Source organism: Falco rusticolus, chromosome 5 (genome assembly GCF_015220075.1).
Source record: "Falco rusticolus isolate bFalRus1 chromosome 5, bFalRus1.pri, whole genome shotgun sequence".
Taxonomy (NCBI): Eukaryota; Metazoa; Chordata; class Aves; order Falconiformes; family Falconidae; genus Falco; species Falco rusticolus.
Window position 1 is genome coordinate 86,652,374 of NC_051191.1, and position 14,916 is coordinate 86,667,289.

Below are 14,916 nucleotides of genomic sequence, written 5' to 3' on the forward strand. Positions count from 1 at the left end.
GCAGGCTTCTTCCAACCCCAGCTGGATTGCAGTTGCCCAGTTATAGGTTCTGTACACAGGAGGTTTGGGCCAAAATTGCTGTTAATAGGCAGGAGTCAATGACCAGCCAGCAGCAGGCATGTCATCTGTCTCAGTCCTCAGGCCTGACTCTGTCCATAGATGTGGAAAGGAAACAGAGGTGAAAGAAAGGAGAGCTACTTCTTTCCCATTCTCCAGGAAGCAAAAATATTTGCAAATGTAGCTGTAACAGGGTTAACACCTCACATTTACAAAGAACATCCTCCCTTTTCTCTCTCCACCCCTCTTTCTCTGGGGACCTCACTGCTCCCTCCCATCAGCCAAAGTTGGGGAGTTTCCCTGGCAACCCGGCAGCTGGTGTCTAGACACTGTGAAAGATGCTTTGCAATGGAGCTGCGAGCCTGATTCCCCTCGGAACCCCCTCCCCACCACTGAACACCCTGAGCATCTCTCCCACCGCTCCCTCCCTTTCCATCTACTGCGCACACGGATGCCAATGCAGGGTGGGGTTTCCGTGGTGGTGCTGGGGGAGGAAAGGTGTGGGGTGGGAGGAGAAGGAGAGGAAATCCCTAAGCCACTGGGTCTTCAGCCTGACAAAGCACAAAGGCAGCTGGGGCGACAGAACTGGGGCTGGCTGTCCTCTGAGGATTTAGCAGGATCAGAAAAAGAGGCAGTCGTCCAAGCTTGGACCAAAATCATCACCCGTGGGACTGGCAGAAGTTGGGGGGTTTCTCTCTGCTAAAGCAAGTGAGGTTGGCGTACATGGCGCTGAAACAGAGATGGCATGGGCCAAGAATATGAGGCCCAAACTACCATGTATTGTGGCTGTATTCGTTTTTTTCTTTTAATCTTAACAGGCTTGTTTGCCTGCTTCTTTCCAGTAGTTACTGGGCAATTTCCCAAGCTTTCCTGCCTGCTGCTTGCAGTGGGGACATCTCTTCCCACCACCTTGTGGTAGAGTTTGCCAAGGTTACGCAGATCTTCCAGGTACCGTGTGCCTACCAGGACCCCCAGGACTCACAGGAACCAGGTGGTACCCTGGGTCTGTAGTGAGTGGGGGATTCACCAGGGTTTTCGGAAAAATCATGCAAGTCAGTCCCCTGGACCAGCCACAGCCACTCACCTGAAACAACCAATTTCTTCATTTCTCAGTGTTTTGCTGGGCCAGCATAAGTGTACCAGTTTGCAGATGCAGCAAGTGGGGAGGGCGTAGGATTTTAGCACTGCATATGACGCATCCTAGGGCTGACTGCAATGGGCTAACTTGGATCAGGAAGAGAACTGTATAAGCAACAGCTCTGAACCTGAAGTGCATCTTGTTTCAGCAGTCTTTTAGACCTACCATCGTCTGCCTGGAATCATCTTCTGGCTGGCTAGAAGGACAGATGGATCGGGACAGATGAATCAAGCTGTGAAGCCTGGATCAAAATCTGTATACAAATGTCATTAAAACTAAAAGAGGCTCAGGTCAGGGATTTTAAATGGGGCCTTCCAGTGCTCCTTACCCTCCAAAAAATGTCACTAAACAGAGTCATCTCTGGGGCAGACGAGGTCTGCTTATAACAGGGCAGGAAAACTTGGATTAATATTTGGGAGCAAAGAGGAGACCAGATGAGGCACAGGTTTTCAGTTCCATCTCTGACCAAGCTCTGGTTGGCAGAGGACAGAGAGAGAAAGGACTGAGCATGACAAATGCTAGAGAAAGAGCAGCGGCTGACTAGATCTGGGCAGTACTTTAGCATGAAGGCATGGGAGAGTTCTAGCTGCACAATCAATATCAGCAATAATTATGCAAACAGTGGGAAAGCAGCAAAAGCAAAATCTCTGCCTCTGTAGTAGAATCCCCGAGTGTTGTGCAACTTCTCTTCCCTTGGCATTGGCTGTGATAATTCAAAGATCTGCACTGGAACCGAGACAAAAAGGAAAACAAAACCCAAGCCACCAGCCACAAAAGAAATGATCAGCAGAGAGGTTGCTGCTACTATGGTCATAAGCTGATGTCTGCTCTGATTTAATTAATCTTGGCAAGTCAGACGGGAGCTGGGCAGGTCCCAAGAGACAGTGTTTTACCCGGAAATCCACTCAACCTAATTTCACTAATGTAGGGCAGTGGAGAGACTTGGAGAGGAGCCTGCACGCTCAGCCATTAGAGCACAGCATAGGCAAAGGCAGCTGGAAGTACCACCATCCAGCAAAACTGCTGCTTGCGTGCGTGCTTCAACTTTACAGCAACCAGAGCTGCATGTGTTCAAGGCGTTTGCTTCCCAGCAGGGTTCACAGACATGACACTCACTTTTTCCAGGAAATAAATGGAGCACTGAAGGACAGGAACTCTCTTAAGACCCTATTTCAGCAAGGTTCTATAGTTCAATTCCATGTTGTTTCTCTTCCATGGGCAAGGCTGTTTCCTAGCAGGTAGCAGCTGGAGCTGTGGGTATGGAGCATGTCCCTGGCACAGGCCCTTCAGCTGGGAAGCAAACGCACTTCAGCCTCTCCCACCGCACAGCTCTATCGCTTAAGCAATTCTGCAGTCGCAGCTTAAGGTTTGTCTGAGGCTGCTCAAAAGGTTCCTTGACTTCGCTGCCCCATCCAGGATGCTAGATTGGAGTGAGATTGCTGTCAGCTCAGCTCGGAGATGCCTGTTTCTTTGGCAAAATTATCCCATGCTATAGGATGATTTGGACTGCAGCATAGATTTCAAAAGACTGAAACAAAAGGCAAAGCTGCAAACCAAGCTAAAATCTCAAAGCTGTGTGTGTGGGGGACGACCACAGGACTGGAATAAGCAGGAACAGTGCAAGCGATGACTGACATGCACTAAAACAACTGCAAGGGTGATGATCGCAAGCACAAACTAGGTGGTTTTTGTTGTTGGTATTGTTTTGGGTTCAGTTTTTTTGACCTAGCCATTCCTGCTTTATCCTTCAGGACAGATTTTATTTTTGGCCCCCTTGAGCTTCTTTTGCTTCATATTGCAGCTCAGCCTCCCCTGCTGTTCTGTTTCCTCCTGGCATGCACATGTTGTGTTCTCATTTTGTGAGTTTAGGCCATTCTTTTTGCTCTGTGGCTGGAATGCTCTAGAACAAACGTGGATATCTCCACGTTTTAGTTTGCTAAAGATGTAGGTGTTCCCAGGCTGCGACTCCTCTTGTCCTGAAGTAGGTATCTAAATAGGTCAGGTTAATAGAGTCCTAGAAAAGTCATGTTTATTTACACTATGTCTCTGTGTAGATGTCTGGAGTTAGGTAAGATGTCCATCCACTCCCACTTCAGCTTTCCTGTTTTGGGATCTCTTCACCATGCATCTTGGTGCTGCCCCAGTTCAGATCAATCTTAAGAAATAACTCACTTGTTCTCTCCCTTGCAAGTGGCCACAGGGCACTCCAATCTTGCAGGAGGAGATCTCATAGTGCTGGTATCTTCAGAAGGGAGGAAGGTTTAGACAGCTGGAAATGTGGCCACCCAGGATGAAATGCTTTTGTTCCTTAAGCAGGGGATAGGACATTTTGCATAAAAGCCCTGAATTCTCACCTGCTTTTTTGTCACCTTTTACACCTATTCCAACAAAGTGCAAAGTGAATGTAAAATACCACAGCTGTGCAGTTCTGTCTGTATAACTGCCTATTACAAACCAACAGGTGCAACAGCACCAGAGCACAAAGAATTGGAAAGTCAAGACTGGCATCGGGTATAAAGCGATGTAAGAAGTACTCTCTCTGATGTATGGAATCCCCAGGATAGCTATCTACTAATCTCCCCAGGGACAGCTTGCACTCCTTTGCTGAGACACTGAAAACTAGGCTGGAGAAAACCCCAAAGAACGTACTGCAGAAATAGCCTGCATCAAACAAACCGGTGAAGAGTGAGTCAAACCGTCTCACCTCTCCTCGTGAATCAGAAGCTGCTGTTAACTGGCCCTGAAGTCAGTAGGGTTGTGCTGCATCGCTCCTGTTGCACAGGAAGAATCTTCTTTTCACTGCTATTGGTTTAGCAGTGCCAGTCTGAACTTTCTTTTTTGTGCTGGATTTTTTATGCTGTGTGATATTACTTCTTGCTAAAGTTCATTCCTGTATAACACCAGGTTGCTTCTTTTCCCTCATCCCAAAGATGAATGAAACACTGCTAAAGCTGCTAGGAAATAAGACAGCTTAGCAGGGTGTAGCAGTGCACAAGGGTTTTTCCCCTTACTGCTTCAACACAATGCAAGGAAAAAGAAGGAAAGGGGCAGGCTGAATTTTCAGTGATAATTCCTGTTCAAAACAGTAAGACCTCTTGTTTAACCTTGGGACATCCACGGTCATGACAATTTGCTCTAGTCTGCCATGTGTCCAGCATTTGGTTTGTATGATTCCTCTCTGTTGACTTGGATACGTGGTGAAGTGACTTGAAATCCTTTCTGCTACTCCATGACCTCAGTCCAGGCTGTTTCAGCCACAGCAGAAATCAGTGCAGCCTCTGGGCTGCTTCAGCAGAGTCATCTGCTTACCACTACCTGCTCCCGGGAGAAGAGCAGCGGGGGCATTGAGGGACAGCCCCCCACCCCCCCAATTCCTCTGCCAGCCAGGGATCTCTCACAAGCACTCCCTGGAAATTAGGTTTGCCACTGTGGTGAGCCAACAGGGAACAAAACATGGCAGAAATTTGTCTTTCAACCTGCCTGCTTATTCTAATGGCCAGAGCGGCAGAGGGAATGTTGTGAACTACCCCATGTCACCAAGTCTGCCAGCTCCCCCAGCCTGAGTGCAACCAGATTTCCCGTCCATCTTGCTAGACAATTTTCAAGAGCCTGCCACTGTAGGAGCTGGACCCCACTTTCAGCTGCTGATGTAACAGGGGCATCTGTGCAACTTAGCGGTTTGCATGCCTTGGCCAAGGCATTCAGCGTCACAGCAGGTGAGCAGGACCTCCCAGTGTCTATCCCTGCGCTTGCTGCATTACGGGCCCTTCTGTTGTGCTGTCCTGAGGAGGCTGTGGGGACTGCCAGCTAAAATCTGTGCATATAAGACAGAGAAAGTTTTAATCATACAGAAATACAGTGTCAGGGCTTTTGTTCCTGAAGTCACATTGCCTATCCTTTGTTGCTCTTTCATTTATCTTGCATTTGCATGCAGAAAAAACAGAAATTCTGCCTTGCTAGAATCTGTCAGAGCTGCTGGCTAACAATAGTCTTTTGGCTCAGATTTAGGGGTAGATGGTCGTGCATTGGGATTCTACTCTCGGCTCTGTAATTCAATGCATCCCCTGCTATGAATGCCTTGGAGAGGAGCAGCATTAAAAGGACTCCTCTGCCTCCCCAGTGGAGTGTCATCAAGTCATTCAGGAAAATTAGCAAAACTAGGGGAAGTTGGCCTGCTTTGCCTTGCAACAATACTTGCATCCTATTTTAATCAGTAGCCTATTTTGTCTTTGCTTTGTGGTTATAGCTGTACCATATATAGAAGGAGTCCTTGAGTAGCATTCTGTTCAGCTGTTCAATATCAAGGGAAAGAAAGTCCACAGATGTTTTTGCTGACAGGGGGCTTGCAAGTACAGGGACTCAGGCCATGGGGATGTTCCCACAGATTTTTTTCCTTTTGGAAAATCAACAGTCAGAGTTTACAAAGACAAAAAGTGTTTGAAGATCCAGAAGAAGAGCCTTTAATGAAGATGATTCAGGATAGGAAGTTATATACATCATAAAGGTGATCCATGTGGAAGTGGTGCCTAGGAACATATTTAGAAGCTAGGCTAAAGAGCTGAGGGGGAGAGGGAACCAGGAATGCAGCACCTACTGCCAGTGTTGGAAGCAAATACAAGCCTGCCATCTGATGGCATCGCATGGACCAGGCCAAAACACGTGAACGGTGTCAGTAAGGAAAGTTTCACATCCCAATCAGCATTCTCAGAAATGCTAAACGTGGGTGTAAGGATGCTAATTCTCACAAACTAAGCACTGGCGCGTGAACATCCATATTGTTAAGCTGATGGCAGGGGCCGTGGCGTGATTTTTGCATACACCAAGTAGCTTTGCCCCAGACAGCTCCCAGACAGCCACCCTGTTCTGGAGGGTAAGAGAATTTAGCCACATGGGCATGAGCTGTGTGGTGCCAGCTGGCCTCGGGGCCAGAGAGCCTTCCCTGGCCCATTTTATTTGCTGGTATAACATAATCTGATAGCCCATCAGAGAAGCCAGAAACTGTCCAGGGACCCCACAGTACTCTCTGAGTGACCCCCAGAGATACAATGATGCTACGGAAGTATGTTGAGTGCCGGCATTGAGGTATGTGACATACCAGTCTTGTAGTCTGTCCCACAACACCCAGCCCTTCAGCACTGGTTTCTTTTCCCTGTTCCTTGATCCCAGGTCTCGAGTGATGCTGCTTGCTTGGCCTCTCCATGGTCTGTGTGTATGTGTGTGTGGGAGGTGGAGTCAGTGAGGAATGGGGAGAGATGGGGATGGAGCAGACCAGTCACTACAGGGCACTAAGACCCTTGTGCATTATTCTACCTTACAGCCCTGCAGCCCTGGGTGACCCATCACCTTCTCCTGTAAAATGCAATTCCACCCAGTGCATAAACCTTAGCGGCGTTTCTGAAAGAGACCTGGGAAGTATGTCAGTGTACTCTGATCTAAAGATGATGAGAGCTGGTCAGCAGGAGCTCAGAGACAATTAAATCCATCCTCCTGTGATGCAGGGGGCATGGTATCTCGGGCTCGATGAACCCAGCTGTAAGATCACGCCAGCCTGAGGGGCACTCCTTTCATTTGCCTTGTCCCTCCTGGCTGCCTCTGCCTTCCCCTCGGTTCCGATCCCCGTCTTGTTCGTTGTTGTCAGATTGCTCCTAGTGTTCATTTTAACTTCTCATGTGAACGGTGTGCCAGAACGAGGTGCCTGATGGACAGGCAGACCCAGCCTTCAGTTACGCTCATTGCTTCCCCCTGGGGCAGGTCTGTCTTCGAAGGGAGATTCCAGAAAACTGGAGAGATGTGACAGCCTCCCAGATGAAGGCTCCTGTTCTTGACGTCTAGAGACGTTCCTCTAGATCTCTGTTCAGTGTAAGAGAAGTCTTGAGTTACAGGTTATGAATTTTTTCCCTCTGGGTCCTGCAAAAGTTTCAAGTGCGTGTAGACTTTTTGTGACCTCTTTAAGTCTTGGCTGGGAGGATCAATAGCAGTAATTAGGGGGCAACAATTCAACAGTGGTTGGCACGGCTGATGGGTTCAGTAAAAGGGTGTGTGATCTAGCTGGTAAGCCAAGAGCCTAATCAGTGCACCTAATTAAATGACTGGTGGTTGCCTGCCGCAGCAGCAGTGAGCTAGGCAGCTCCTTCCAGTTGCATGTGCTTTCTGGCAGGGCTGGAGGTGTTTTGTGAGAGCTACACGCTTGCCTGCTGGGCTGAACCTTGGCACATTCTTTTCATGCTGCAGGAATGCCAGGGAGTTGAGACCTGGGTCACGTTGGGGAGAGAGAAGCCTGATGCCATGCAGTCCATCGCGCGATGGCTGTGTGCACGTGCAGGAGGCTCTAGCTCATGGCTGACTAACCCTGGACCATCTCTTTCCCCACTAGATGCTGTAGAAGAAACCAAACCTACTGAAAGTGCCCAGCAGGAAGAGGTGAAAGAAGAAGAGAGCAAGGCGGACCAAGAAAATGCCTGAACATTAAGAAATGACTCCCCATTGCCCCTCCCTCCCTCCCCCTATCCTCTATCCTTCCTTCCCACCCCAGTCTCGATCTCCCCCCTTCCTGCTCACATCTGTGAGCCTGTCCGTCCCTCTCCCATTCCCACTTAAACCCTTTTTCTCTCTGTGTGGCAAACATTTAAAGAAAAAAAAAAAAAAAGCAGGAAAAATCCCAGTCAAACAGTGTGGCTTAAACATTTCTTTGTTTCTTGGTGTTGTTATGGCGAGTTTTTTGGTAATGATGATCCAATCATTTTGGGAAAATTCTTGCACTGTATCAGAGTTCTTTGACCTGGCGCGTGCGTGTGTCTGTCTGCCCACCGCGAGCGCTCTCTCTCTCTCTCTCTCCTCTCTCTCTTCTCCAAGTGTGTGTGTGCGCAATGTTACGTTCATCCGAGGAGTCCAGACTTACCGAGTGAGTTAAAACAAAAGAGGGGGGAAAAAAAAATAATCCTTTTCTTCCTTTTTCAATGTGATGGAATGAACGAAAGAAAAGAAAAAGAAAAAAAAAAAGACCAAACCAAACAAACAAATGAATGAAAAATAATGCTAAACCCCAGTTTGTTTTCAGAACTAAACAACACAAAAAATGTGCCAATTAGCATAATGCTTGGCTCCAGGCTCCTTTTTCAAACTGAACAATAGTTATAATAAATGAGAATAATGATCATTAATACCACCGTGTCGCATTTCTATGCTGCTGTACATCCTGCTGGCCTGCGGTCTTTGGTGGGCCACTTCTTGCGTGGCCCCGCTGTGCTCTATGGCCACCGGTCAGTGACCAACCGCTCTGCTCTCCCTGGCACTGCTGAGGGGATTTTTAAGGGAAGCAGGCTTGGATTTTGAGTGAGGTGTTAGCACTGACTGGCATAAATAATGAAAGTAGTAAAATGAGTTTTAGGAAAAAAACAAAATAAGTGGCCCACTAGGAGTCCTCTGTGCCCTGATTTGGTGTAGTATGGTGACCTTGGAGGGATGAGCCAGCCGAGGGACTGGCTTTGGTCCATGCTGAAGGTCCGACCCCTGCCAAAGGGTGCACCAAGGGCTGTGAGGGGACAAGGCACTGGGGCCTGAGCTCCCCCCCAGCAGCAGGGTGATGCTCACCCCATTGGGCTGGAGAAGTTGTTGAGTAGCATAGTGTGGCTCTCAAAAATGTTCTGTTTGGCAAAATAAATTGGGCCAATGCATTGAATAAATAGGCATGCGGGCAGGACAAGGTCTGGTGGTGTAACAGCCAGTTGATGGCACTTTGAGAAATACCTCATTGCCGCTCCCTGGAAAAAAGGAGGATGGTTCACCCAGCTCTAACGAGGGCCAAGGCTTTTAGCTGTCATTTTTTGGAGCCAGCTAAAAGCGTGCTGCAGGCTTGGTGCTGCGGGCAGAACACCACCTTGTCAATCTCCATTACTGCTTTCCATGGGATGTGGGATGTTCCCTGGTGCACGCCAACCACATGCCTGCTAGACCCAGCCTGTCCTGGTGGAGGACTGACAGACACCCTGCCCTGAGCCTGACCAGCCATCAGGGTCTGCTGTCCTCTTTATGAGCTGCCAGACAGAGCAGTTAAAATGTATTCAGGAATAACCGGGCTTTCATAACATCCCAGTTATTGCTCTGTCTCTGCCCTGATTATTATCGTGGGCTTTCCCACCAGCTTGCACGTGGTTTCCTGGCCTCATTGGCAATGACAGTCAGTGTACCCTGCGGGACTGCCGTACGATGCTGCAGGGCCTCGACTAAATTTTCCTCACGGCAGTAACACCAAAAAGATGGGTCTGGCTGACAGCCCCAAGGACCCTTGGTGGCTGATGCTTGGAGTGGCAGCCCCGTGGCCTTCAGAGGGCTCACCAGCCCTCCCTGCCCTGCTCCTTTGTTCTCCTCCATCTCTTTGTTGGAAATAGGGAGAAAAGATGAATGGTGTCTCCTCAGAGATGATCGGTTTGAACATAGACCGCTCACTGGAAGTGCCATCAAAATGCGTCAGGATTCATTTCCATGGGTTCCTGGCGTTGTGTAGAAAGAGAGAGAGAGTGGGAGGATTTTAAAAAAGAGAGGGAAAGAGAGTGGGAGAGAGACTGGACAGAGATTTTTAAAAACAGGGATTAGAGAGAGGAGGGGGGGAAAGATTTTCGAGTGGATAGATGGATGACAGGGAGAGAGAGGGGAGTATAGCTAGAGTCAGAAAGATTAGAGTGAAAAAGATGAGAGAGAGACAGGAAGAAATTAGATAATATGGAGCAATAGATGATTGATAGAGATAGTGAAATGTAGCTAGCTAAAGTAGATTAGACAGACTAAATAGGTAGAAAGATGGGCTGACTGACAGATAGGTATTGTGTCATACTTCATAAACGATATATATGCTAATATTCCCATGTCATGATGGGTGGTAAACCCTGAGACACCTTCCAGCCTGACCTCAATTCAGCAAATGTAGCGCGGACATCAGGCATTGCTTGGACCGTATGTCAGGTCTCACCACCCTGCCGTTTCTGCCGCCACAGGGCAGGGGGGGGTGGTGTCTGGGGAGGGAGAGCGCTCTGACGGACACGGGGGGGGCGAGGCGCAGGGAGGAGAGGCGTAGAGTATGTTTGCTGTTCGTAGCACACGAGGTGCCCAGCCCAGCTCGGACGTTGCAGACGCCCCGTGTCTCTAGCATCGAGTCGAGAGAACTGAGGTTCAGCTCCCAGGATCTGTGGGAGAGGTGTTTGGGAGGAGGCAGGAAGGAGAGAGCACGGTTTTTGTTTAGCCTCATCTCCTGTCATGACCATTTACAAGAGTTTTCTTAAGGACTGTCTTGCCTGTTTCTGCAAAGACCATGTGGTCTCCCTGCTCTTCTTGACTTCAGACCCCAAGCTTTTCATCTTGCCTCCACTTTACTATTACTATTTTTAACTTTATAAGGAAAAGAAAACTGCCTCTCATGTCTTTGTGGACATAGGCCTTCCTCCCTCCTCAAAAAACAGAAACATTTTTCTCTCCCCAGGGATGTTTTATCTTTGTATTTCGCATGTTGCCTCCCCCTTGGCTGATGGTTGGGGCATTGCGCGTGTTTTGTCACCGTTTGTAAGAACATACTTTGCCATGTTGCTTAGAGAACAAAGGGTTGGGTTTTGTGTTTTGGTTTTTTTCCCCCACAAAGAGAACGGGGTATGTGGTTACCAACTGCAAACCTAAATAATTTAAATACTAATTCCTCTCCCTTGGTTCCAGTTTAAAATTACTAACTGTAACCAAGCACCCCCCTATCTTTCTTATTGTACCGTGTCCTGATCCTGCCAGAGAGTCAGGGCAAAGAGAGCGTGAGAGAGAGCGCACAGACAAACCCTGCCTTGAGCAGGCAGGAGTTTAATGTGCGATACACAAGATTTGTATAGGAAGCCGGGCTGTCTTCAGGGTACAGGAAGAGAGCAGAGAAAAGCATTTGGATTTCCTTGAGTTGCCTCTTCAGCCAGATTGTAAAAGGCTAAAAGGAAACAGTATAAAGGATGTAGCATAGGACGGAAACTGGAAGGAGAACAGGGGTATTTAAGGAGCGATTTTTCTAGCCGGATATCGAGTGAGCTGAGAGGAGCACAAGAGGCAGGAGGTCCCAGAAGTGGAGAGTGGAGCAAAGAGTATCCAGCAGGTTAGTTGGAGCTTTTCTACAACCAACACAAATTCCCCAGGGAGTATCTATCTAATCCTCTCTCCCTGAAGAGGATATAGCTTTGCCTGGAGGGGTCTGTGGTTGTTACTTGATGTATGGAGAGGGAAGGGCATGTCAGAACGACTCACACTGGGAATACGGTACCTGACCTCATGTACAGTGCTGTGGAAATTCAGCATCCGGGAGGGGCTTCTTCCATGCCTCCGTAGTAAGATATGCTAGTGATCCACATCTATAACTTAATGCTTGTACCAGCTGTAGGCCAGCTCTTGACATTTCACCTCATCTAGACTAAGCCTTGGAAAAGTATAGAAAATCCCAACTTAACCCCCTCAATGCAGTAGATCATTCTCATGAATTCCATCTGCTTTGCAATGCTTGTGCCATCCACAGACTCTCTGCATTGCTAGCGTGTAAGAACCCACAACCCTTGCAATAGTTGCATCAGCCAAGAAGCTCCACCGTGAGGTGAGCCACATTCCAAAGGGAGGGGAAGGGCATCCTGCTGAGATCCCTTTGGACCCAATGTTTTCCAAACCCAAACCCTAATGCAGCCCCGTGAGAGGCCTTAGCTAGAAGGAACTCACCTATGGTGACAACATAACACCATCGCTTGGGGAACATGGTACACTACATGAAAGAAATGGCCATGACTGGAAGAGAGGGGTTTAGAAAGAAAGGAAAGAAGAAAAAAAGGGAAGAGGGAGTTCATACCAAGCTCCCCAAAGGAGTTATTTCTTTTTTCTGTGGTCTCCGAACGGCAGACTAGCACGTGAGGCTCTTTGTACTGAAGGTCTGGTGTTTGTCATAGGTGTCTTTAGGAAGGAAACAGAGCGGCTGTGGTTTGCCGAGGTGGAGGGAAGGGTCTGAATGAATGTTTCCGTGGCCCCTCTTGGCTGAGAAGTCCGTTTGGTGGTCACCTGCAGCTCAGCGATGCGGGCAGTGGTGGTGGGGGTCCTCTTCCAGGCCTGTGCTCAGATTCCCTGCTTTTCCGCATTGCCACATTAGCACTTTCACTGGATATTTAGAGCACCTCAGGACTGGTTCTCCTCTCGCTCACACCGGGGTAACTCAGGAGTCGCTCCACTGGAACCAGTGGTGTTAATCTGGTGTGAAAACAATGCGAGAGGAGGATTCAACTCCTCGGGGGGGGATTTTCCAGGTCCCCGAGGGGGAAAAAAAATCAATGGGAGTTACATGTCTAACTGCCACTTGTGCCTGTGAAAGTCTGCCCCTTGTCTACCCATATGTATATAGGGTACAGTTTTCAGAATAACCTAAGTGACGCGGGCACTTGAGAGCACGCATTTCACTGGCTTTCAAAGAGACGAACGCTCCTAAGGCCCTGATGCTGAAGGATGTCCAGCCTCCTCTCCGCGGTGAATTTGGGGTCTCAGGCCCAAAATTCTCCAGTCATTTTCCAAAATGGAACTGAAGATCATGAGTCATTTAGGTGGTCCTGAAAGCACTACCCTCTATCCATTTTTCAGGGTGTTGATCTCAGGTCATGTGCGAGCCTGCATTCTTACCTACAATGCTTTATTACTACATTCCTCTGTTGAGCAATACTTGGAAGAAGAGGTGAAGGTCGAGATTTGCAGAACAGGCTAGTGACCCCAGTGGCTCATGTCTGGAGTGACCAACTTGAGAGACACCTCGCTGGGGCCCAGTCCACAGGTCCCCTGTATACTCTGAACATCAAGATTCATGTATTACACACCCAGAACCACTGGTCACATCCAAAAAAAAAATTAAAAAAAAAATCCCAGCCTGAGACCTACACTACTCTCACAAAAGAAAATCCTAGGTGAACCGTTCATCCAATAGCTTGGTTTTTCTGCTCATGCCTGTTCCCAATGAATGAAACATATCCCTGTTTATCACCTAAGCCCTATTTTGAGGAGTTACACTGGCATACAGCTGAAGTAACACAGTAGTAAATCGGGGCCTGAAGAAGGTGGCTACAGCCTAGAGAGTATCAAGAACTGTGATGTGTCTGGAAGCTAATAAGAGCAGAACTTGACGATTAGAGCGGCCCATTTCCGATGCTCTTGTGTGAGGATCTGGAAAGAGTCTCTCACTCATTGTACTTGTGCATTATGAATGTGTCCATCTGCAGAGATCTAATGTACACATATGTCCTGAATATTGTCCTAAGGTTGCAAGCTTCAAAAAATGAGCAGAAAACATTCCCAAGAAGTGAGAATAATACAGATGTCTGTATTTGAAAAATTGGTTCAAATAAAGTCTCTCACTTATAGATATGTGTAGTTGTGTGCGGTTATTTGCTCCAGGAATAGTAGTTTCTCCCTTGTGCAGGTTTGCAATGCTTTTCTGAAAAAACTCATTCCATTCTCCCTTGACCTTCTCAGTCAAGGCCTGTTACTGTGGAAAGAAACACTTTCTACTTTTAAGTCCCATTACTGCAGAAAGCAACACTTTCTACTTATTCTGTCTGGGTAAAAAGCTGTGTTAAAAGGAAAGGGTGAAGTAAAAGGCCTGCTATGTTTTTACTGTTGTTAAGTATCTATTGAGGTAGAAAATACAGGCCTGATGCGAGATGCGGTGACCCTGTGCAGAATTACTAGGTATTTTTATAATAAGAAAGAGAGATGGCCGCAGATGCTCTTGGCCCAGGAAAGGCTGTCTAGACACTGCCTGAAACCAGGCTGAACCGAGGAAAATTGTGCTTCGGCACCACTTATCTACAAAATATCCACGGCAAAGTGCTGGGCTTGGGATGTTCCAAGTAAGGGAATCTCCTCGGGTGTAGAAATGGTGGTGTGGGTCACCATACAGTAAAGCACTCAGCATGTTTAAGGAAAAGAGTACAAAATGGAATAAATTTTCTTTTAGACAATTAGGTGACCTTGTGCAAGTGTGTCTAAATCCAATCCCTCATTGGATTTAAAGCTTCAGGAGTTCACTGGGTGACTCCAGAAGTTTTTGAGATGGGAATATATATTTCAGCACCTAAGAAGTCCCACCAAGATATTTCCCTCAGTATCACGTTTGTGCCAAGCACAATGAAATATAAGGAGCGCAGCAATCGCTGCCCAAGCTGTGCTAGGCTGCTGACTTAATGCTGTGCTCTAGCTGTCAGCAACTCAACACCAGAGCTGAAATCAAGCATTTTTATCACATCTATTCATCCCAGGAAGCTTTGCAACCACTATTTAGAAATCACTTGCAACTCCTCTCTGAAATACAGCAGCTGGCTTAGCAAGGGCCCAGGAAAATTCCTGATGAGGCTCCAAGGAGCTGCCTGGGAAACAGAGCAGACCTCAGCACCTCACATGGGTTCTGGACAAAGTGCCAATTTACAAATGAAAATGGCACAATTAGATGTCTGTATTCTCACATGTAATCATCAGTTGCCCTGTGGCTTCTCCAAAAAAGGCGTGGACTCCAGCTTGTGTGCAAACAAATATTTAGCATTCAAAATCAAGTGGTTTCAATTAGCCACGTTGCTAGATTGTGGGGTGCAACCCTGGCAGAGTGGCTCTGCTTCAGTGGGGCAAAACACCTGTAAATGGGGAGCCAGGGGCTTCCCTCCAAGTAAAAAGTTGCCTTTGGGTAGCAAGGC

The 14,916-nt window shown here is 47.8% G+C and overlaps 1 protein-coding gene across 1 annotated transcript in view; it reads left to right on the forward strand.

Moving 5' to 3' along the window:
• GAP43 (growth associated protein 43) overlaps window positions 1–13,590 on the forward strand; it is a 61,367-nt gene extending 47,777 nt beyond the window's left edge. The window contains exon 3 of the mRNA XM_037390408.1: window positions 7,569–13,590. Coding sequence (XP_037246305.1) covers window positions 7,569–7,657 — 89 coding nt within the window. The 3' untranslated portion in view covers window positions 7,658–13,590. The remainder of the gene's footprint in view (window positions 1–7,568) is intronic.
• Window positions 13,591–14,916: the final 1,326 nt, after the last annotated feature.